General features: G+C 36.5%; 1 protein-coding gene across 1 annotated transcript; it reads left to right on the forward strand.

The window, feature by feature from the left end:
* Positions 1-81: 81 nt before the first annotated feature.
* Positions 82-23,077, forward strand: LOC139136764 (procollagen-lysine,2-oxoglutarate 5-dioxygenase 1-like). Its single transcript, XM_070704590.1, has 18 exons — positions 82-200; positions 8,315-8,418; positions 10,686-10,822; positions 11,170-11,284; positions 11,876-12,037; positions 13,245-13,308; positions 13,766-13,965; positions 14,686-14,817; positions 15,576-15,697; positions 16,224-16,325; positions 17,230-17,355; positions 17,869-18,001; positions 18,526-18,645; positions 19,083-19,151; positions 19,760-19,864; positions 20,508-20,654; positions 21,228-21,353; positions 22,742-23,077. The coding sequence occupies exons 1-18, from the start codon at positions 86-88 to the stop codon at positions 22,895-22,897; spliced, it is 2,235 nt and encodes a 744-aa protein (XP_070560691.1). The 5' UTR covers positions 82-85; the 3' UTR covers positions 22,898-23,077.
* Positions 23,078-24,452: the final 1,375 nt, after the last annotated feature.

Below are 24,452 nucleotides of genomic sequence, written 5' to 3' on the forward strand. Positions count from 1 at the left end.
TTTACTCTGTGAACAGGAAAGCCCACGGACGTGGACGTGTATATATAGATGATTGGCCATCCCCTGTAAAAAGTGGTTTAGTCCTATGCCGAGCAAGATGGCGATGTGCGTCGGGAGCTTCAAGTTTCTAGCGGTTGTCGCTGTGATTTCCATCATAGTAGTGGAAAACTCACTGACTCACGGAGAAACTGAAGTGAACGGTAAGTAGACTCTCATTTCTAGTGAAAGACAGCAAATCTTGCGAAAACCCTGTTCCGATCTGGTGTATGTGGTCCGTACGCGTACGTAGCCAAAGTGGCTTCGATGGATCCGTCTTCTGGCGAGATAGATGCAGGTTTCTTGAATATTCCAGAGGCAGAGTATGAGAGTCACACGCACGTTTTGTTTGCGTAGACACTTTTACTCAGTATAGTAGCAATGAATGTCTAATCTAAGCTAAGAACTCTCGATCACGGTGGTTATCAATGTCCATCCTATAGGTTTGGGTATGGAGTTTTTAACTGTTTTCACTTCTTAAAGTGACCGGCTCCCCCTCGAAATTTAATACCCTGTCTGCCTACGTGGCCAGTACTTCTTTAAAAATCTCGATCACCTTGGTTCTCATTTGGTCTCCACCACAGGTGTCATATCATGATAGCATTTATTTTCACCGCCAAAACACAGTAGATCGATGATTGTTTGTCAAGAATATGTAAAGCGTTCTGCTGGACGGCATGGACGTGCCTCGGGACTCGCACGTACGTCACGTCAAAGTCAGGAAGTCGTATCGCCAGCGTTTGTTTTGAATTGGTGGGATATCCGGGGACCGTCTCAATCGTTGTAAAGGAAACCCCCCCCCCCCTCCATACTTTGTTATTGTCGCATACGGTGCCGTATTCTTCGATTTTACAACTGTGTCCTAAATCATGGGACGAACCAAAGCACTGCTCGTTTTGGTCTTTGTATCGAAAAGCGAAAAGATAGGAACTTGACGGCGACTAAGAAAGACTGACAATATAGAAACCTCTACTCGAAGCGGACTTCAGCGGCAGATTCATTCCTCATGCAATTCCATGTTGGTAACTGACTAAAAATTGCAAGGATACCCTGTTTAATGATGATATCAATACCCATAACATATCAAAAGCAATACCAGTAGACTTTTTAAGAAAATGTAACTGAAATTTGTAAAAAAAAATAGTTTATTTTTGTCCTTGCAATTTAACGCAAAACTATCATGGTATAATCTGATTGGTATTGGGACCTTTGACTGACCCTGTTGTAGCTGTTTCAAAATACAAATTTGGTGCTGACAAAAGTGTTATTCGGCATATTGAAGCCTGTGTAATAGTGGTAGTGTAAAATTGAATTGCACTGTCCCGCGCAGCAAACCCCCCATAGAGCAGTGGTGCGACTAGATTGTAAACTGTGGCGGTTATCTAATTATTTTGTAACAGGATTCTGTATTCTGTCGGCAAGTAATTCAGTAGAAATGTTTCCCCTACCTTGAAATTAGTGTTAACAGATGTGCAAGCAGTGTTATTTCCAGTCCAACAACCCTGGAATCAAAATATTGAAAAGTAAATAGTTCCAACCAGCAGAATATTTTGAAATATGTACAAATGTATATATATTTAGTTTCAACTGTGAAATATTGGGTCTTTACAAATATTTACCTGTCATTGGATTGAGGATACTGGTATCTTTATATGCTGAAAGTTATATTTGGTCGTTTTGTGAGAAAAAGACTGAATTCATAGTTACATTTGATGAACTTTGAAGTTGTAGATGCTTTTTGACAATCGCAGTCTCTAGCTGACTAATTTTAGCTCCGCTGTCAGCGACGCGGAGCTTATCAAATAGGTTGATTTTCCGTCGTCGTCCGTCGTCGTCCGTCGTCCGTCGTCCGTCGTCCGTCGTCGTCGTCGTCGTCCGTCAACAATTGCCTTCTCCTCTGAAACCGCAAGTCCAATTGCTTTGAAATTTTATATGCGGTTCACTTTGGGTGACCTCACTTAAGTTTGTTCAAATCGTGGTGAAATTTGCATATTTGTATTTTTGGGGCATTTTTTGGTGTTTTTGGTAAAAAAATCTTCTTTTCTCAAACCGCTTGTCCGATTGCTTTGAAATTTAATATGCAGTTTACTTATGGTGACTTCAGTCAGATTTCTTCAAATCGTGGTGAAATTTGCATATTTGTATTTTTAAGGCAATTTTTGTCATTTTTGGTAAAAAATCTTTAAAAATCTTCTTCTTCAAAACTACCGTCAGATAGCTTTGAAATTTGGTACATATGTCCCTAGGGATGATCTATTTAAGATTTGTTCAAATTGTGAAGAAATATGCAAATTTGCATTTTTAAGGCAATTTTTGCCATTTTTGGTCAAAAAATGTATTTCTCAAAAAGTACTGGTCTGATAGTTTTGAAATTTGGTATACAGGTTTCTATAGATGCACTTAGTAATATATATTGAATTCTGATGAAATCTGTAATTTTGTATTTTTGGGCAATTTTGCCATTTTTGGTCAAAAAATGTGTATTGCCAAAACTACTCATCTGATAGCTTTGAAATTTGGTATAGAGGTTCCTACACATGAACTAAATGATATGTATTGAAATTATGATGAAATCTGCAATTTTGTATTTTTGGGGCAATTTTTGCCATTTTTGGTCAAAAAATGTGTATTTCCATCTGATAGCTTTGCAATTTAGTATACAGGTTCCTACAGATCACCTTAATGATATTTGTAGAAATTATGATGAAATCTGCGATTTTGTAATTTTGGGGCAATTTTTGCTATTTTTGGTCAAAAAACGTGTTTCTCAAAAAGTACTGGTCTGATAGCTTTGAAATTTGGTATACAGGTTCCTACAGATGAGCTAAGTAATATATATTTAATTTCTCCTGAAATCTGTAATTTTGTATTTTTGGGGCAATTTTTGCAATTTTAGGTCAAAAAATGTGTATTTCAACAACTGCTCATCTGATAGCTTTGAAATTTGGTATACAGGTTTCCATAGATGAACTACATGATATTTATTGAAATAATGATGAAATCTGCAATTTTGAATTTTGTGGCAATTTTTCCCATTTTTGGTCAAAATATGTGTTTCTCAAAAAGTACTGGTCTAACAGCTTTGAATTTGGTATACAGGTTTCTATAGATGAACTCAATTGATCTTTTGAAATTATGATGAAATCTGCAATTTTTATTTTGGGGGGGCAATTGTTGCCATTTTTGGTCAGAAAATTTTATTCTCAAAACACTACTCATCAGATAGCTTTGGTTGACATGTTCCTAGGGATGATCCGATGTGATATATTCAAAGTATGATGAAATCTTCAATTGTGTATTTTTGCAGCTTATTTTAGCCACTTTTTTCTGGCCACTGCATTGAGCTATCAAAGATTTCCTCCTTCTTCATCAACATGTGTCAAAATAGTTATTCTCTACATAAACACAGCGGAGCTATATCGGCCGCTAGGTCGCTTGTACTGTTTTTCCGCTGCAAATCAGTCGGAAGAAAAAATAGAGTAGCTTATCTCAAGGGTAAAAGTTTTCCTTTCATTGTAATCTAAGACACCACCAAATATTTGCTACAATCCTATTGTTTTCCACAACAAAGTTGGGTCTCTTTAGAGGGATATGCATTGAATGGGATAATTCCTGAATAATGGAAAAAGGCTGAACCGAGAGACAGTTCTATCCTGTTAGCTAACCACAAACTCAGGCATCTATTGTCAAAATTGTCCAAGAAAGAAAGTTTAATTGTGTCTTGATTTTTGGAAATTTGCCAGTAATCATTTCCCCAGACTTTGTCAAATTTCAATATTGTCACCCTGATGGAACATAAATTGTGCATGTGGAAATATTAGGCGTTGAAAACTTGAGTGTTTGGAAGGAAAGAAAAGAAAGTTTGAGACTTAAATATAGGTCGATAGAAATTGGAATGGGAAATACAGGACAGTTCATTGTAACGTTCCATTTTCACGAATGTTACAAGAGTCTCTCACCAAGGTTGAATATCACTCACAAAGTCTGATCACAAGATATCCTTATGTGTATCATTAATTCTACTCACACAAAAAATCACCTATAAATATAAATGCAGGAATTTGTGTACTTATTTTGATACAGCCAACATTTGTTACCTCTGCAAAGTTGTGTACTTATAGCTGACACAGCCAACATTTGTTACCTCTGCAAAGTTTATCAAAGTCATATACCGTATCTACACAACCAGTAGCAAATCCTCAGACACTTTGTATGCCTTTCCACTGTACACGTGTGCACACAAGTGTCTGGCAAGTATCTGAATCATCAACTACAGAATCGGTAGCCAGGATGTGAAATGAATTACTGTTTACCACTTCACACGTCTATAGACATTAAATTTTACTGGACCGTTGTGGCACTAAATGTTAGAACTGAAGTTTTTATATCACACTCCTAAGCATTTCAAGACATCTTTCTTTCTATAACATCTCTGCAATATTTGGAATCAAGGAAGATATTTTCCTTCATTTTTTTTTCAACAGGAGAAGTTTTTGCTAGGATCAAGAATTGACATATTTTTGCCAATTGGATAAATGCCTACTCATACAAGTTTGACCAAAAACGGTTGTCTGCAATAACTTTCCAGACATTCATTTGATTGTGAATGAAGAAATACCCACTACTTTTAACAATTTCTAATTTTATGAACTGAAAATACTCAATAATGAATATTGATGCGGTATATTGCTCCTAAAGAAATTAAGTGATCATTGTAGGATGATGTTAAACAGAAGTCTTTGAATTATGTAATGTGTTTTCTCCAGGACAAAGTTCTACAGAATTATAAATAAATGACGCTGTTTACATTGACCAGCACCATGATAGTTTTGTTTATCCAATCTCAATCTACACAAGGTGCGTGAAGGTGTGATTGTATTATTATTCTGCATGGAGCAAATATTCATACGCATAAAAATGCAGGGTGCACCTGTCAAGTAGCAAATTCCGGCACAATGAGGTAAATGAGTACATGGTCTATACAGTGTAGTCACTGTGTCATATTCTTATACCACTTCATCCTGGCACGTATTTTGTCCTAAGTGCTAGCCACTTTGTTCCAAACTATTTCACGGGGTAAAAAGCTAACCCTAAGCTTGCAGTTAGCAAGCAGTAAGGTTTTAAATGATCCATAAATCAGGACAATTTTGTTCACATTTTTTCCTGAAACCGATTCTGAAATTCAAAATAGACCTTTCCAACTAGAAGTGGTGTGTCGTGGCAAAGTGTACACAATGTAGTCAAGTTAAAACACTGGTCGCCATAGTATGGTTTGAAGGCCCAAAGGTCCAACATTGGATATAAAATAACAGAAGGCTCCCAACATGAATGGTAATACTATCCAAGCTATTAAGATGGTTGGAAGGTACTTGTATCATTCTAAATGTCTGGCTGTAAAGTGCTACATAATTACAATGAAAATTTATGTGTCATTTGTATCAATCAACAAGTGATATCAGAATGATTACTGTAACACTGTCACCTCATTTCACTTTGTACAGATCCAACTCTCCCATTCGGGACAAAAGGGCTGTTGCAAAATTTGTGGTGACAGGGTGCAGGAGGAGACAGTATGAATGTTAATGAACACAGCAGACAGTTGACAGTCTGCTGGATGTGTATTACATTATGTAATTCCTGTTTTGAAAGACCATGTTGAGACAGAGTGGGCGGTGAATATGTTTGCTTCCCCTTGTGCCATTCCTACATTGTGTGATTGCACAGCTTGCAGTCTGCTGCTCTGACGGTACAGGGCTTGTAGTTGTACTCAGTCACTCATTGTGGTAATTTTAACCCTTTGAGTGCTTTAATTATTTCCCAGCAAAATTTTAGTTCAACATTTTCCCAATTTAGAAGAATTTTTCTGTAATTTTTTTGATAATTTTGGACCAAATGGATAACACATTTCATTGGCTACAGTTTTTTATCAAAATTTTGGCAGAAATCTGAAAAAAATTGACCAAGGGTATATTTTATAAAGGCAACAAAAATTGACTTTGTCGCTCAAAGGGTTAATTTGTATGGTACAGTGTGTCTGAAGATGGGTACTTAAAAAGATCAGTCTGAGCATTTACATTCTTGACTTTCTGTGTTGTTGAAGGATCTATGGCTTCATATGGGTGCATTGATTCTACCCATATTAAAACTCTTGATCTCACAAAATAAACTTTTTTCGAAAGTTGTCAATAATGCGGCAGCATTTCTAAATTTCTGGTACAACATAAAAGGTGACCATCTGTAGAATTTGAAATGATAATTTGTATAACTTTGATACTTATTATGTGCAATTTAAAACAAATATATTATTCTGTGAGAAAAAGTTGCTGTATGAACCTTGCAGACATAATGTATTGTATAAAGTATTTGTTGTTGTTGTTGTTGACAAATGAGCTCTAGTCTGGCCTAGAATTAATGTGTCAACAAAACATCAGACATACGCAGACTGTATTGGTAGGCATAACACCATGCATTCAATGCTACATTTGGAGTAGAACAAGGAATTGTATTTCACTGACAGAAAATACCTGAAAAGTTACTGCTTTATGAAGCTGAAAATGAACCGTAGACTCTTAATTTGGATGATTTCCCAATGCATTCATTGGTTTGAGTGATAGCAGCTTCCCTGAATGCTTAGACAAGCTAGGAATAATGTTTAAATTCCTAGGTCTTAAACGCTCAGTACTCTCAAAAGCATGAAATAACAAGAACACAGGTAAAAAATAGCTGTTATTAGAGAATTTGAAAGCGTCTTATAATTCATGCATGAGTTGATGAGACAAAATTCAAATAATCCCTGTGTTATTTTCCAACCGTTTTCACAGAGACCCTCCCCAGAAGGGAAATTGTTTTGTTAAGGTGAAATCCCCAAGCAAATCTGCTTGTACTTAATCACAAGCAAGAAAAAGCCCCTTTTAGAATTCTATACTTAGGCAGCTGTTTTGTTATTTGGACTTTTAACAGCCTTATTTCAAGAGATCTTACACAAAATATGCCGCTTTCTCAACAAAGACAGTTTTAATCTCAACGAATATTTTTTATAGTACATCCATTCATTTACTGGAAAATAATGCAAAAACTTCTGTAAGAGTGTGAATATTATTTCCTTGAAATTTGTATTCAAAATAGTAGATTCACATTTTTCATCAAATCTGCTGGAATTTCAGTTGTACTTCATTTGGATCAGTAATAAGGCCATTGAAGTAAATAAAATGTTTGTTTTGCAACTGCATGCACAGCTTTTCCATTTTTTGTCATAAAAATACACATTTTTTGCAGAACTTTACATGATTGGCGATATTCTGCAGCAAAACCAAACCCTGACTTTAATAGCGACAAATACTTGTTTGCAGTAGTCATATTATAAACCATTGAAGCAAACGGTATCCCCTGGAACTGTTTACTCGTAGTTACATGAACATGCATGATGTACGAGTAAACTGTCAAATAAATACAAATTTATTTTGTGTCAAATTTTTTGCGTGTGTCACCCAACTTCCTGCCCAATTTTTTAGTGGACATGAAACAAAGAGTTTACTTACTGTGGCCTAAGTCTGGCCAAAGAGTGGAAGATAGAAAGACACCTCTAAAGGACTTCATTGTGTAAGCTGTAGATATAAACAGTGAGAAGTAATTTAAATCTGAATACCATGGTTTAGTGTCTTGTTTTCTTCTTATGTTGCAAAGAGCGTCTTTAGATCTTACTCGTTTTCACTACAGAATTATAAAACCTACTTTTCAGATACAGTTCTAACAGAGGATATCTTTGTGCATTTCAGTGTCTAAACCTTCAGACTTAACTTGCTTTGCTCACTTGAGGATCAAGTGCAAAAGAGCGCTGTATATTTACCTCACAGTGCCGTGCATAAACCAGTCAAATCCAGAGAGTGTACCATTTAAACTCACTAGCCATTTACATTTAAACTCAGTCACCCGCTGTCTACCATAGGAACTCCATTCATTGTTCACATCACATTTGCATGGAAGGAGTCATACGCATAGACGCATAGATGGGGACAGGAGTAAAGTGAAGGTTTGCAAGTTCATTCACTGTCAGCATGTAAAAAAGCACCATACCCATTACCCAGTAGTTTTATCCAAGTCACAAATCATACATCTAAAACTAACAGACAAAAAATTGTAAAAGAGTGTTGGAAATGGCAGCTTAGTGCATTGCATTGTAAGTGATTTACGAGACTCACATCCAGGCACTGCTAGACTGTCTCAGATTCTAGTTTGTTGTCATATATAGCATTCACACACTTTTCTCTCCCCTTTTCAGGTAGTGAAAATTTGATTATTTTCACTGTTGCCACAGACGAGACAGATGGCTACAAGCGATTTGTGCGGTCGGTTGATAAAAATGGCCTTTCAGAATATTTACACGTAAGTATGCTGGAATTTTTTGCCACAAGGAAAAATCAGTTCAGTTCAACATCTTGTAGAAGAAGGTCAAGTTAGGCTGTCTATATAGCTTTACCTTGACAGTATCTCAAATTTGTATGTTAGAGCAAAGGCGCACGACGAATTTTAAAATCACTTATCTGAATTTTTAAAGTTGAAACATGCATTTTATTAACAAATGTGCAAATGGAAATCGTGTGACCAGATTTTGAGGCATGATGCAGTGAACAGTGCTCATCAGTGCAGTGCACGGCTGTGGCTGTTTAGCTCTGCTGTTCGGCGAATTTTAAAACCACTTGTCTGTAATTGAATGGTGAAACATGCATTTTATTAACAACTGTGCAAACAGAATTCATGCGGACAGCTTTTGAGACATACTGTGAGCAGCGCCCAGAACACGGCTGTGGTCGCTCGGCTGTCTTGTACACAGTACTCAGCGCTGCTCACTGTATGTCTCAAAAACTGCCTGCATGATTTCCGTTCGCACAGTTATCAATAAAATGCATGTTTCAACATTAAAATTGTAGACAAGTGATTTGAAAATTCGCCATTTGTATAAAGTTAGTAACGATAACACTACAGTAGAGCTGAGCGGGCACAGCCGTGCATGGGGTACTGTTCACTGTATGTCTCGATAGCTGCCCGCACGATTTCCGTTTGCACAGATTTTAATAAAATCCATGTTTCAATATTAAAATTACAGACAAGTGATTTTAAAAGACGTTGTGTGCCTGTGGTTAGAGATGCTCTCAACCCGGCATGTTTATTAAAATGCAGGTGGTTTGTAAATTTTACTGGGTTTCCTGTGAGATCATCCTGGCAGTCATGTTAAGGATGGGTAGCAGTTGACAAACTGTTTACCAATACTCTCAAACATTTACAAAATCACTGTAAACACTGCCTTTGATGGTGGCATAAATTGAAGTCGGTGTTACAGAAAGTGATAGTGAAAAATTATGGAAATTATCCAATAGAGTTTACAAACTTTGCTGTAGACATGCATACATACAAGTCTGTGTGTTCCCGATGTTATACACTAGTGTCTAGCCCTCATTTGAAGCTCTTTCAAACCCTAAACTACATAGGTTTATGTTTTAAACAGACTCAAGATACCGGACAACCTACATCACTGTTCTGTCTGGCCTTGTTGAGAAAACTGTCAATCTGCAGTCTCACTCTCGACTGCAAAGAGAAAAAAAATTCTCTGCAGCAGAACTGTCTCACTATTTGACTTTATTCCCATACCTTATTCTACCACTGTTATCTCACCGCTCATAAAAATTATGCTGTTCTGACTGCTATGTACAGTCTTGTTGAAGTTGCACCACTCTTTCTCGGAGATGCATAGCTAATAAAGGTTATGTGACCTGTAACTTACAAGTAGATTTTGTTGCTTGATAAAGCAAGCAATTTGAATGTAAGAAGAAAGTGATGGAGTCATATCTAGGCATGGTTAGATGTGAGATGCACTGGTTGGCAAAGATGTCATTTTAGTTCAATGATGCAACATTTGGTCAGAGAGCACTATTTTTTCATTGTGGTTCCAATATGAATCAGGTGCACATGTCACCAGTTTACCCAATAGAGCCCTGCAGAGCCATGACAGAGCAGCAGAACACTGGGAACACATGGACCTGTTTGCAAGTCCAACACTGGTGTTACGTAACCAAAGTCTGTTACGTAGTGTCGAGTCTGACAGAGTAATTTGTCTCGTCTGGTCTGTTTGTCAAAGATCACATCGTTAAAGATATTTATGAATCCACTCCTTGAACTGAAGAGTCATAAATACATGGTTTGTGTGAATATTGCCAACACTGAAATCATACTAGTAGATTAGACCTCTAGGGCTGTACCTACTGCTTTCAGTCAAAATACAGCCTTAGTGAGGTATTTTAAGTATGCACTCAATAAATGTAATTGGCTACAGACAGCAGCAAAAGATTTCGTTCAAAGCATTCACTTTTGAAATGAAAACCTTCAGAATTCATGGAAAAAAACTATTCTGCCATCTTTACATCTCAGGAAAACTTGTCTTGTCACTTTCTTCTGTTGCTGTCTCATCAACATTTAGTCCTACTGTGATTTTTTCCCATTCCCAATTTATTTCTATTTTCTCAAACTTCTTTGTGATGATCTCTGGCATTCTGTAATTGTTCACTACCATGGAACTGACTCATGAAGTTGTGCATCTATTGGAAAGATAAATACAAATATAAATAATCAGACAAACTTATCTTCTTACCATCTAGGTGCTCGGAATGGGAGAGGAATGGAGAGGTGGTGATGTTAGGAGGTACGCTGGCGGCGGTCAGAAAGTAAGATTTCTTAAAGATGCCATGGAAAAATACAAAGACAACAAAGATCTGGTCATCATGTTTGTCGACAGGTAAGAAAGTTTACATCCCATAAAATCATTTCAGGTAACTTTTTCACTCCCAAAAAATGCCTGCATATGATCAGCCAGTCTGTAGCACTGGCAGACAAATGTAGATTGAGGAATTTGGTTCACCTAGCTAGATTAATGGTCTGATTCGTATTTTTGTGGACCAAGTAAGACAATAAAAGTTTGATATGATCCACATTTCGGGCAATGAGCTAGTTAGACAAGATTTCAAACACCAATGAATACAATAGTTTCACTGATATTTGAGTCATTTTCAATAACAGTAATCAGATTTATCATAATCTTAAACATTGATAACAATTTACATTTTGTACATTTTCCCCAACTAGTTATGATGTGGTCTTCACTGCTGGTGCTGATGAGATTCTGAAGCGATTCCAAGACATGGATGCTAGGGTGGTTTTCTCAGCTGAAGTCTATCTGTGGCCAGACAAGACATTGCATGTAAGTCATGTCTCAACATCTGTCAAAGAAACCTTGAGTGAATATGTGGATCACTATTTTGACAAGAATCGTATACTTTACTCCAAGTTTTCCCACAGACATTCGTGGCATTATGATCACTTTAAAGGAAGTAAATGCTAAAGTGACTGTCTGACCTTATTATAATAGTTCACTGGAGTTTTTAGAGGTGTGAAAGTTGATAGAGGTCGTATGCAGTGCTTTGTGTGAAAAGGGGCTGCAGAAAAGATAGATACATGCGTGGAAACTATTTCAAGAATTGTTTCTGAAATTGATCTTGCTGGTGATGTTTTAGAAATTTACTGTAGAACCTCTTTGTTTGTGAATGTTGCAATATTTTTGAATAAATTGTAATTATCACTCTGAAAGTGTCTGAAAAATGGTCCAATGTTGTGACAAAGGCTAGCAGAGATTTTAGTGCTAATTATGTTACTTTTAAATTTCTGTAATACTGGCAATATTTCATATTTTAAACCTACAATAACACTTCTAATATGATCATTATTTCAACAACATGTCAGCCAATTTCAATTTATGGTGTAATTTTCACCTTAATCTCGCTTACTCTTACAGAATCAGTACCCGCAAATAGAAAAGGGACTCCCATATCTGAATTCTGGAATGTTCATGGGTTATGCACCAGAAATTTGGAAGACAGTGACACACAGAGAAATCACAAATCAAGCCGATGACCAGCTCTACTACACCAAGATTTACTTGGATCCAACATTAAGGGTAAGTCACTCCCTTTTCAGTAATAACCTGACATCCAATTTTACTTGATGGTCTAGTTCATTTTCAACTACGGTGACTGTCTAGTGACATCACCAGTATTATATATAAATGCACACAGATATGTAGCTACGTCTGTATTTTCGAATTGCTATATCATCACATTTGTACACTTTTTATCGAAATTTTACTTGTTTTTCCGTAGTAACCAATATTTATCATGGAAACACAAACAAAAAAACACAATTTGACAGAGTGAAATCTCAATACATATCAGTAATCATATTTATCAACCAGTCTCCCAGGCAGGTTCCAGTATAACTCTGTACACCAATAGTTCGTTAAAATTACTTCAACAGGTGATTGTCCCATGTCAGTTTGAGTATTATTTTATGAAATGAGAAAGGAAATCTATCCTTACCCTTATGTTTATTTTAGTTTTGCCAAATTTGTTCAATGACTGAAAATATTTGCTTTCAACCACCATACAGACACCACACACACAGCAGGGTACCAGCATACTGTAGACTGTTTCATGAAATCAACATATGCTGTGAAAGACAAATATGTGATGTGGTCGTAGATTCAATGTGAATAAAGTTACACAGCCTTATACCTATAACTTCAACTGATATACATGTTTTTTGTCAAATAATGGGTGTAAGATTGTGTTATTTTATTCAAATTACACCTATGACCACATCACATAATGTGACAAAAAAGAGTACCAGTTTATATTCATTTGATGATGTAAGTGTTTCAGTACCACTAGCATATTTCATCGAAATTTTTGCCATGAGTAAAACTAAATCTTTACCAAGTTTAACCCCCTAACCATCATGATTAGACCCACATCCAATGTTGTTAGTAGCAAATGTGGACCAGCTTATGGGTGACTCAGTCAAACCTCAATTTCTGAGCATTTTTTGTCCAACAAGCTAATAGAAAGCGTGGAACTGAGTTTTGAACTGTAGTAATGCTATTGGAGCATTGGTGCGTTTGGTGAATGAGTGGTTGTCTTATCATTTTATTGTAACATTGAAATTAATGCCATTGTCTTGTACTTTATTCTGAGAATTCTTTCAGTATTGCCTAGCAAATTATCATATTTTATTTCTTTGAATATGATCTTGCAAATTCTGTGTAGTTCATGTAAACAATTCTCCCAGAACAGGTTTAACAACATTCCTATTCTGTGTTTCATTGACAGGAAGAACTGCAAATGAAGCTGGATAATCTAGCAATGATATTCCAGAATTTAAACGGCGTCCAAAGTAAGTTGAAGAACAGTAACATTGAGGTTTTACAGCTGCAAGCATTGGTTATGTAGTCTATAGTTGAGTATATCAGCACTAGTGAACTATTTATAATGTATCAGTCAGTTGCTGAAGATAAGGGGTACTCAAAGGGATACACTTGTGGGAACTTCGCTAAAAGGTCGTATGGGACCCATACGACCAATGTAAACACTGTATCCAAGGTACGATGGTGATTGATGAAAGTTAAAACATGTCTGTCATATTGTGCATTGTATAATCTAAATGTTGCAGCTATGATGATGAGGTGCATCTAGATATGGTGCATGAAATACATTGTTTGTAAACAAGAAACTCGCACAGGTGAAGTTTGGACAATGGTTTCCTTTAAAATTACGTAAATACTCTCAGACTACTCAGATAAGAAAAAGATATTGAGGTTAATGGTCGATTTCCCAATTGTTTTGTTTTTCAGATACTGTAACTCTGATGTTTGAAGGGAAGAATAGCATGTTACAGAATGTGAATTATGGCACAGTGCCAGTCGTTATCCATGGCAACGGAGGTTCCAAGATGTTTCTTGATCACCTTGGCAACTATCTTGTCAATTCTTGGACGCCAGAGAAAGGTTGCCTAGCTTGCAAGGAAGACACAGTCAATCTGGCTGAACGTGAGGTAATCTATTTATTAGTGTCAGAATTTTTTTTTTCTGTCATGTAAACAAGTACGTGGCGGATATTTTCCCAAACAGTCTAATACATATGCAGTGATAATGTGTGTATAGTAAAGATGTGGAGGAAATGAGTGATTATGCTTGGCATCTGGGAAGTACTATTTCTCAATTTTGAGCATTTTGTTAAATACTTTTGGATACCTCAGGCTAGGGTCAAATGTCTGGCTGTTGGATACACTATTACAGTGAAACTTGTCTAAACTGAACCATTCAGCGACTGAGAAAATTGTTCAGTTTGGGAGAGTGTTCGGTTTATAGAGGTCCCTTTTAATATTGAGTTATATTGGAATGGGACTGGGAAAGGGTTCAATTTAGACAGGGTTCCAGTTTAGACAGGGTTCGGTTTAGACAGGTTTCACTGTATATCATATCAGTATATTGATGACACAAATTCAGTGATCTGATCGGTCGAGACTGAAAAGAATTGTGGTATATTCGCGTTATACCACTAGAATTTGATTTTCGTAATGTGACTGAGTAAGCTTTCCAGCTGTTATTCCCTAACATTGCTGTGTCTTCAACTTATTGTGACACAGTCATTGTATCAGCTCATATTTTCTAAGTAAAAGGTAGAATGACGCTTTGAAAATGTGTAAGTATTGTTTTGATTGTACACAGACTCTCGTCCAGTAACAATTATTTATTTATTTTTTTCTTCCAAGATTGACAACTACCCTGATGTCTTAATGGCTATCTTTGTTGAGCAGCCAACCCCTTTCATCAAAGAATTCTTCAAAACAATCGCGGACCTATCCTACCCCAAGAAGAAGATTGATATTTTTATTCACAACTCAGTAAGTGTATGAAATTATTGTCAAATATTTGGTGTCAAATTTGTGACGAGTATTAGCAACATAACCACTGTGAAAGAAAGATGTTTGTGACTTGTCAATGTGATAATGCACTCTTTATCATGTCAAGTTCATATGTCACCATCAGGTCAAGTTGGTGAAAAACCAATAAGGCATGACATGTCCAATGTGTTAATGTAGACTGAAACATCTGAAGGCCATTGATATCTTAACTACTGTAAACACGATTTTTTACCGACCAAACATGCTGTAACATATGCCAAGTACATGTAGATATAAGTATGCATAGATTTGGTTCAATATCACTTTTTACTGACTGGACAGATGGGTATGTGGCAGGCTTGGCAGGATGAGGGTGGAAAGTGATGTTACCCTGTATTATCAAACATAACTGTCTTATGCTTCTCAAATCTCACAGTTTGTCCAAATGCATGTTGTCTGTGATCACATCCTATGTACCGGTATATACAATAGCAATATAGGAGAATTGCCATTATTCAGTACATCAGTTCACATGTACTTGTAGGTCCAAACTTGAAAAACAAATCTATCAGAAAATATATTCATTTTGCAGTGAGTTCTGTTTTACTAAACACAACGGTCAAAAATTAAAACTTCAGTCAATGGTATCGATCATATTAGGTTGTCTTTGGGCACATAATTTGATAACTTAAATTCAAGAATATCATACCTTTAGTGACTGTATAATGCAGTGTTGAATATGACGTTTTGCAATGCAGGCTCCTCTCCATGCCAAGGATGTATCTGGTTTCCTTGACGACCATTCATCTGAGTACAACTCGGTGAGGGAGGTACCACACACCTATGGACTCGGTGATCAAGAGGCGAAGAACAAAGCTTTGTAAGCATTGAAACACAATACTCAATACCCTTGAATATCATCTCTTCCTTTGGTGTTCTTTCAATTTTATCCAAGCACAGAAAAACAATGTTTTAATGAGGACAGTAACAGCTGTTATTAGAGACACTACATCACATTACCTAACTGTGAAACATGTGTTATTATAGCTGTTATGCTGAAATATGGTACAACAACAAAAAAACAAACTAATGTAATTTACAACAACAATATGATCAGGATGTCAAGAATACATTTAGTATACAGGTTTTTAGATTTCTTTTGTAGATTTAGAACAATGTATTTCAGTGCTACATTAGCTATGATTTGTACAGAAAAATGCAGAATTAATGAAATTTTTTGGTGCAGCAACAAGTTTTTCAGAGAATAGTAAATAGCAAAGTATGTTGATTTATTTCAAATCAACTTTCATTGTGGATACCGACAACTGAATTCTTTAATCTGCAGCGTAAAAGATCAAAAGCAAACTCTTCAATTCCAATTTCAACATTTTGTTTTTTATCAATAGAAACTACTGCTTACAGTTGAAATGTCAATATTATTTTGCCGTTGATGCTGATGCACGCCTGACAAATCCTGACACCTTAAAGCTACTTATAGAACAGAACAGGTAAGTTGTAAGTTTTGTCATTGTTTTGACAGATTGCATACAGTAGTGAGCAAATTATTTCAGATCCACTAGCCGTGTACTACACAGTAGTAAATAAAAAAATTAGCCCAGACCAGGTTCCAGTATCCCCCGGTCAACATTTTCCACACGCCCCCACCCCCCTGGTCAACTTTTAGCCCTTTCACCGCCATGGTTTGACCCGAACACATTGTTATCAATGGTGATTTGGGACCAGTTTACAGGGAATTGGGATTAAACAGGTTAATCCTCTTTCTCTAAAGTTGTATTTATTTCTATGGTTTGTCTAATGAGCCTGGTAGAAAGAGAATTAAGTTATAGGTGGCATAGTTCATTTGACCATAAAAGCTAAAAACCACTACCCTGCTCATGAAACCACTGGCCCACAAGAAGTAGTAGTAATGGTATATGTAGCAGTAATAATAATAATTGATGATGATAAAGATTAAGATGTGATTATGATAATAATGATGATGATAAGGAGAAGATTTGCTTACTCTGGTACACAGTTATCTGATTTTAGACTTGTGTCTTACTTGATGTGAGTTAACAACATTTCTATCCACAAATTTCACATTACATTTGTTGTCTCACTGTAGCCTTTTATCTTGTTTCTTGTTTTAACCCTCTGAGTGCTGTAATTTTTCCTCCAAAATTGTAGTTCGACATTTTACCAATTTTCATGAATTTTTGTGTAACATTGTTGATAATTTTGGACCACATTGACATTACCTTTCATTGGCAACAGTTTTTCATAAAAATTTTGACGAACATCTCAAAAAAATTGACTGGGCTATATTTTATAGTTGACAAAAGTTGACTCTGAATCTCAAAGGGTCAACCATGACTTTGTTTTTTTCTTCCTTGTGTGCCTTCGTCTCAATAGAGGTATCATAGCGCCTCTGCTGGTCAGACCAGGAAAACTTTGGAGTAATTTCTGGGGTGCTTTGAGTGATGATGGATTTTACGCAAGGTCTGATGATTATATTGACATCGTCAAGGGCAACAAGAGGTAAGTCACTTTGTTGTCATGGCTACATCAAGTTGATTCATCTTTTCCAGGGTTTATAATAGATGGTGGAATTATTTCATTCAGTTTTCTTTCATAAATGAATATTTTTTGTCTCTTTGAAGTTCTCGGATACCGAGAAAAAACTTTCTCAGACTTACTTTTCAATGTTGCAATTGTTTATTTACCATAGACTTGTAGCCAGGATATCTTAAACATAATTAAATACAAAGGTTTCACAAAAATATTCTACCATTTAAGAAAAACAAACAAAATCTCTTATATGTATATGTATTACTGACTTCATACTATTACTTCTTCAGTCTTCTTGACTTCAAAAAGTTTTCATCGTCTACTTCTATGCTTGCAGCTTGTGACAGCATAGATAAACATAAAACACTATCCTGGCCTCTTATTCATGCCACATATTTGTCCTAATTTGTCTTCTGTTTAGCAATAAAAGATACCGTATAATTACTGAAAAAATCAATTATTACATAAGGATTTTTCTTCCAGAGGTGTTTGGAATGTACCATATATGGGTATGGCATATCTTGCGCAGAGTGATGTCATAAAGAAATACAAACCATCTTACATCTATGGTGACTTGGATTCAGACATGGCGTTCTGTAGACACCTCAGAGAACAGGTCAGTGTACTTTCATGTATCTCCAAATTATGCCACTAGAGAGCGCCAGTACAGTGACAAAACCAATGAATTTCCCTGTCACAAATTTTATGTTCACTGTCCAGTGTTGTTTTGTGTTTCAGTTGTACACTTGTCACTTGATATTTGTCTTTTAAATAGGAACAGAAAACAAGATGTTGACTTTAGAGGACATTGCATTATATGCTTCAAGTTTTATGGAAATATGTGAATTTTATTTTGATTTTTTTCTGTGTCCAAGTTTTTACCATGTTACATGTACATAGTCCAATTTATAGGCATTATCATGCTTTCATTGTATCATTGCAAACTTCAGTGCGGTGTTTTTGTCTGCCCATCAAAGTTCTTGCAAATACTGCAAATGACAACTTAATATTTGCAACACTTTACTGTACTATAGACCAGTGCTTACTCTTCCATGCTGATCTGTTGTAATGTTCCAACATAATAATTGTTGTGCGTAAAGTTCACAAAATCACACGTGTCTGACATCTTATATTTTTCAGGGTGTTTTCATGCACGTGACAAACACAGTGAAGTTTGGTCATCAAATCGACTCTGACAACTTTGCCACCTATGCCCGCAAGAAGCATCCAGATATGTACCAGATTTTTGACAACCCGCAGGTGATTATCACATCCAAGAATGCAGCCCACCTGCAGACCAGTGGGCCCGATTTTCCCCGCAGAAACAATACAAGGCTCTTCCATAGTTGATAAACATTGGACACTAGGATTATATGGATTTGTAAAATTGTTTGGTGTGGATCCTAATATTATTCACCATGAGAGACACCCCCCCCCCCCCCCCCCCCACCTTCCTTCTCAATCATCGTGTACAGTATTTACATCAGACTGAAAGATCATGCTATGTGCAGGTGCTCCAGCTACCTCTCAGAACACTCACACACATCCGAATCTTAAGTCTTTTTTCACACATTTTTTTTACTTTGAAGAATGAATGACACTGCGACATCTAATAGCCGCTGTATCAAAAGCTGCATTTACATAACAAGATTGTGAATGTTATGTTGAGAAAGTGTTCATGTTGTTATAATTTTCAGGAATGGGAAGCCAGGTATATACATCCGCTTTATCTGGAGGCCTTGAATGCAGATAGAAATCTGACTATGGTACGTGAAAATTTACTCATATCATCCACTGAAAAATTTCTCTCTTTCCATGGATAGTTGCAATGAAGCTTGCACAGTCATTCCAGTTCATTTTTATACTTTCTGCATAATTGCAGTGTTCTTAATTAGACCATTTCATGCTGTGTTAACTAACTGTATTCTTCTGTAGTTTGTCATTTGTAATAATTTGCTGCCACACTTGTGCTTAACAACCCTGCTGTGCATATTTCAATTAAGTTTGCCCACCTCTGTGTTGTACATGTTAAGCTGCCGTAGTTGAAACACTCACTTTGCTAAAATTTCAAAGGTGTCATGAAAAGTTTTAGTCACAGAGTGAACATGGTCACCTGTGGAAATTTGTCCACAGCAGCTATAGCATTCCCAGTGTAGTTGCTTGATGTCAGCTATAGCATTCCCAGAATAGTTTCCTTAGCAGATTTAAACATTCAGTAAGATACTGTTGTTTTCTATGGAAAATTAAAAGTGTTTAGAGAAAAATAGGAATGAAATTTATCATTGGGTGAAGCTTGTTTATCTAATTATTCAGTTGTGATTTGTGTTCTTTGTTTATCTAATTATTTAGTTTTGTTTTGTTTTTTGTTTGACAGCCATGTCAAGATGTTTACAGCTTTCCACTAATGAGTGAAACCTTTGCCAAACATCTGATTGAGGAGGCCGAGTCTTTTGGCAAATGGTCCGATGGAACAAATAATGTAAGTTGTTATTCATACTCGTGTGCCACAATTTGCAACCGAGTGCCAACCCTGTTGTTTTGCAGCCGTATGTGAATTCTTGTTTTGCTGGTAAGGTTTGGTTGATTTTATCGAAAGTCTGATAGAGTAAAATGTAAAGCCACAAATTCTGTGCTGTTAACAAAACTGTGGTTTGCTGGTGGTTTCTTTGCCTGCCATTGTCAAAACTGTATTCAGTCGTATCTGTTCATAGCTGAACACATCCATCCATTGTTTGGTGTTCCTGGCAAAGATATCAAGGAAATTGTCAGCGCCTCTGCTGTCTGGTTTGTCATCCAATTTGACTGTCAGGATGTCAAATTCACCACTCCCAACGCAACAGTCTTGTGCTCCTAGGCTTAAGACCGCTGGGCCCTAATGTCTTTCTGCAAGACAGAACTTTGAAAAATAATCAATAGTTGTTACTTTCAGTTTTACACATGTTGACCTCACTACCTCAATATCTTTAGTTCCTTTAGAAAAGTTGGCCTACTTTAAACATAGACTTTAAATGGCCAGTAGCTGTTACTTTTGATGAATTTCTAACTTTTTTGTTTTTGTGTGTCACAATTTCTGAGGAACTCCAAGGTCAATGTCAGACCGTGTCATTTGTTCATTCCCACAGGATCCTAGACTTGCAGGAGGTTATGAGAATGTTCCAACCAGAGACATTCACATGAAGCAGATTGATTTTGAAACACAGTGGCTTCATTTTCTTAAAGAGTATGTCTGTCCGATTCAAGAAAAGCTGTACCCTGGTTATTATTCTAAGGTGAGTACACGGCTTGACTCTTCATTCAAATACATCTCATCTGAAGGGTCAGATTTTGAAAGCATTTCATTGACTTGAGAACACTAGGCGTGTATTTCTTTCAAAAACATTTTACCATCTTCTAGCAATGTCTGTGAAAATCATCTGGCTGGTCGGAAGGGCAGTTTTTCTAGCCTGTGTCTCAGAAATTGTCTTTATCAGGGGCATTTACTTGATAATCCTTCCCGACAGTGGATTTGCTCATTTTAGCGTTTTAGAACTAAATCAGTTACAATGCATGGTAAGATGCAAAAGACCCCTCAGACAAGCAATGATTACTACCATGATGAGTACGGCCAACTTCTCTGCAGGTGTACATTTTATTGTGAACAAATACAAACATACCCCCTAGGATAATGTAGCATTATAATACAGAACAGCATTGGTTCAGTCTTATCTTGTCTTGCCGATTCAAATTGCAAAGCTGTAATTATCTGTCCTGTTTCATGCTCTAAAAGATGTTGATTTTATAAACAGTAACAGGTTAAAACTGGAATAATCACGCTGTATTGCACTGGTTTTGAATTCTCTCAGGCACACGCCATTATGAATTTTATGGTGCGTTATCGCCCAGATGAACAGCCAGCACTCCGTGCTCACCATGATGCATCAACATTCACCATAAATGTCGCCCTCAACAAGCACGGAGTGGACTATGAGGTAAGTCCTCCCATGGTTTGACATTCATATTTATTATGACATGAACAAGTACATCAAAGTAAATTCATTGCATATGCAGTAAGGTTTGGAGTATTATTTGGAGAGTAAGCAGCCACTTTAAAATTCGCACATTCAAAAGGAATTCCAGCACTGCGCTATATAGTTGAATATTCCATGGGGACAGATATTTGAACTCTAAATTATTTACAATTGTTGGGGCTCGTTTTAAATCTCTTTGCGTAAGAAAGCTTTCACTGTCTTGTTTTGCGAAAATTGAAAATTTAGTGTTTGAATTTTGTATTTCAAATATCGGTAAATGTTAGGTAATTTGTTTCTGTAGTACCGAACTTTGCACAGTGACCCCTTGAGTTTTATTCTAGATTTGGTGAAAGAATGGATGAAAAATTTCATTGAGGAAAGTTTGAGCACAAGTTTAAGTCTTGCACTTTTGAGGCGCATACTACCTTGATATGCCCACACTCTCTTTAGTCCATACACATTGGAAATCATTGTAATTTGCACTGCTATAACATGTAGGCATGCACTGTTGTTGTAATATGCTAGAAGAGAATCCAATATGGTAGATGGTTTATTTTCAACGATTAATTTCATTTTGTTCGACTGTTGAAATTCAAACTTGAGGTGAATGTGTTGTCAATGTTATCAGATGTACTCAACACGAATTGATTCTGTGTCGTTCAACTATAAAATATAAAAAATTCCAATTTTTAAGTAAATGTGTTGTGAGTGTTTTTGGTCAAACTCTGCACAGTGTGTATAACTATCAGTCCAATGCATGCAGTTCTATTGTTTCTATTGTGATTTGATCCATGGTCAGGTATAAGGGACTTTCCATGTTAGCAGAGACTCCATTGATACAAGTTATCATGAGCTTGGCAGGCACTATCAATTTTGTAAAATTGTAGTACTCGGTTGATTAAAAACAGAAATTGAGCCGGTATAGTGGGAGGATATTACCGTTAGTGTAGTCAAAGAGAGTATTATTTGCATAATTTTCTACGAGTGTACTAGATCCCAGTGCATGCATTTCCATATCACACAGTCGTTTTAAAAGGTTTGATAGTGGCAAATAAATTTGACTGAAATTTGACCATTGGTGGACTGAGAAAGGAGTAGACAGATTGGAAGAGATATTCATGATATCAGTTACTGAGTTAAGTATGAACATTCTAGGTAAGCAGTAGGGGTTGTGGATAATGAAAATATGTGTACGGTAAATGCAAATAAGTGCCATTGGCCTAACCCCCCCCCTTTCAACGAAAGTTAGGAAGTGCGAAAATCATGCCCGTGTTTTAATCATCTACGGCCCCTTAATTTGCATAATTTTTCAATGTTTAGTTAACTTTGACCTCTCACCCTCTCCACAGGGAGGTGGTGCCAGATTTATACGATACAACTGCAGCGTGGTTGGACTTGAAGTTGGTTACTCTCTGATGCACCCAGGTCGTCTTACACACTTCCATGAAGGTCTTCGAACAATCTCTGGAACCCGTTACATCATGGTGTCATTCATTGATCCATGAAGCTAATGAATATCAATTCATATAAGGCCATTTACGACTTTTTCTCTATTTTCAAACATTTGTTTTCTCCAAGTTTATGAAAAATACTTCTTAAAATTGGAATATATTCTTATTTGTCAAGTCTTTGAGCAAAAAAGCATGAAAACTTTATACTTTATGTGTTTTTCCTCTTCAGTCATACAGTTTTAACACTTTTTTAAAAAGAGAGAAATGTCGTCTAATTTACATGCAAAAATAACCTAATCAAGTCTTCCAAATATGATTGGACTAAGAGTGTCAGAATTTTGTCATTGTAATAACAGGATATTCTTTGGAATTTTTTGGATGTACAAATTTATCTGTCTGTTCTACAATGCGGAGTCTAGTATACATTTTACTGTGGTATGCAGGATCTTGAGAAAATTCAAAACGTTGAAGGTCGGAACTAATTTGGCTGCAGTTTTGATTCCAAGCATAGTCAGTGGAGGTCGACGGTGTTGTAGGTGACAAATTTAAATTTCCGTTAGCTTTATATTTTTGCAATTTACTTAACACAAAAATACAATCCAATTTTCCAAGAGATGCTTTTGATTCTCTTGTCAAAGGGAGGCGGTCGTCGGAACTGTGCATGTGTGACTTTCTTGTTTACAAACAATGTATTTCATGCATGATATCTAGATGCATGTCAACATAGCTGCAACATTTAAATTTTAACGATATTCATTGTTGAAAAAACATGTTTTAACTTTCATCAATCGCCAACGTACCCTAGATACAGTGTTTACATTGGTCATAGGGGTCCCTGGCAACCTTGGAACAGAGTTCTGACGGCACCCTCCCTTTAAGCCATGTCTTCTTTGAAAATATCACCATTTCAATTGCTGGCAATGGATTTGGTCAATTCAATTCAGGCGCTAAGGTGTATAAGGGTGGCAGCCATATTTGAGTTGCAATTTTGAAAATTGTTTAACAATTTTGCATTTCAATTCAATTCAGGCGCTAAGGTGTATAAGGGTGGCAGCCATATTTGAGTTGCAATTTTGAAAATTGTTTAACAATTTTGCATTTATTGCCAGTGTTTGAAAAACATTTTGTGGTCACACCTTGGTAAGCCTTTTTACCGATTGCATTTGATTTCAAACCATGCAAAAAAGATACAGCTAATGGGGCTTTAACCCTGTCACCTCTATGGTTTGGTTCAAACCCATTGCTATCACCCTGTCACCACTATGGTTTGGTCCAAACCCATTGCTATCACCCTGTCACCACTATGGTTTGGTCCAAACCCATTGCTATCACCCTGTCACCACTATGGTTTGGTCCAAACCCATCGTTATCACCGGTGATAGTGGACCTGTTAACATACACCATTAGGTTGTGATACATCTCCATTGCGTTTAATCAGATGGCTGGACCTATCCATTCATAGATAGGAGTGACAGGGTAAATAAGTTTTGTCATGAAAGAAGAATTCGCCGTGACACTGATATTGAACTCTCAAACTCTGACAATACATTTCTGATCTACCACTTTTTGGGGGCTCATTTTGAAGCTCGTAGAGTACAGAAAATTTTTG

Source organism: Ptychodera flava, chromosome 7, assembly GCF_041260155.1.
Source record: "Ptychodera flava strain L36383 chromosome 7, AS_Pfla_20210202, whole genome shotgun sequence".
NCBI lineage: Eukaryota > Metazoa > Hemichordata > Enteropneusta > Ptychoderidae > Ptychodera > Ptychodera flava.

What these genes read in the sequence shown, in the direction of transcription:
- LOC139136764 (XM_070704590.1), top strand. Translation starts at nt 86, where the DNA reads ATGCCGAGCAAGATGGCGATGTGCGTCGGGAGCTTCAAGTTTCTAGCG. An exon ending in GGCCAGACAAGACATTGCAT is followed by an intron (nt 11,285 to 11,875) that starts GTAAGTCATGTC and finishes TTACTCTTACAG; the next exon opens with AATCAGTACCCGCAAATAGA. An exon ending in AGCACGGAGTGGACTATGAG is followed by an intron (nt 21,354 to 22,741) that starts GTAAGTCCTCCC and finishes CCCTCTCCACAG; the next exon opens with GGAGGTGGTGCCAGATTTAT.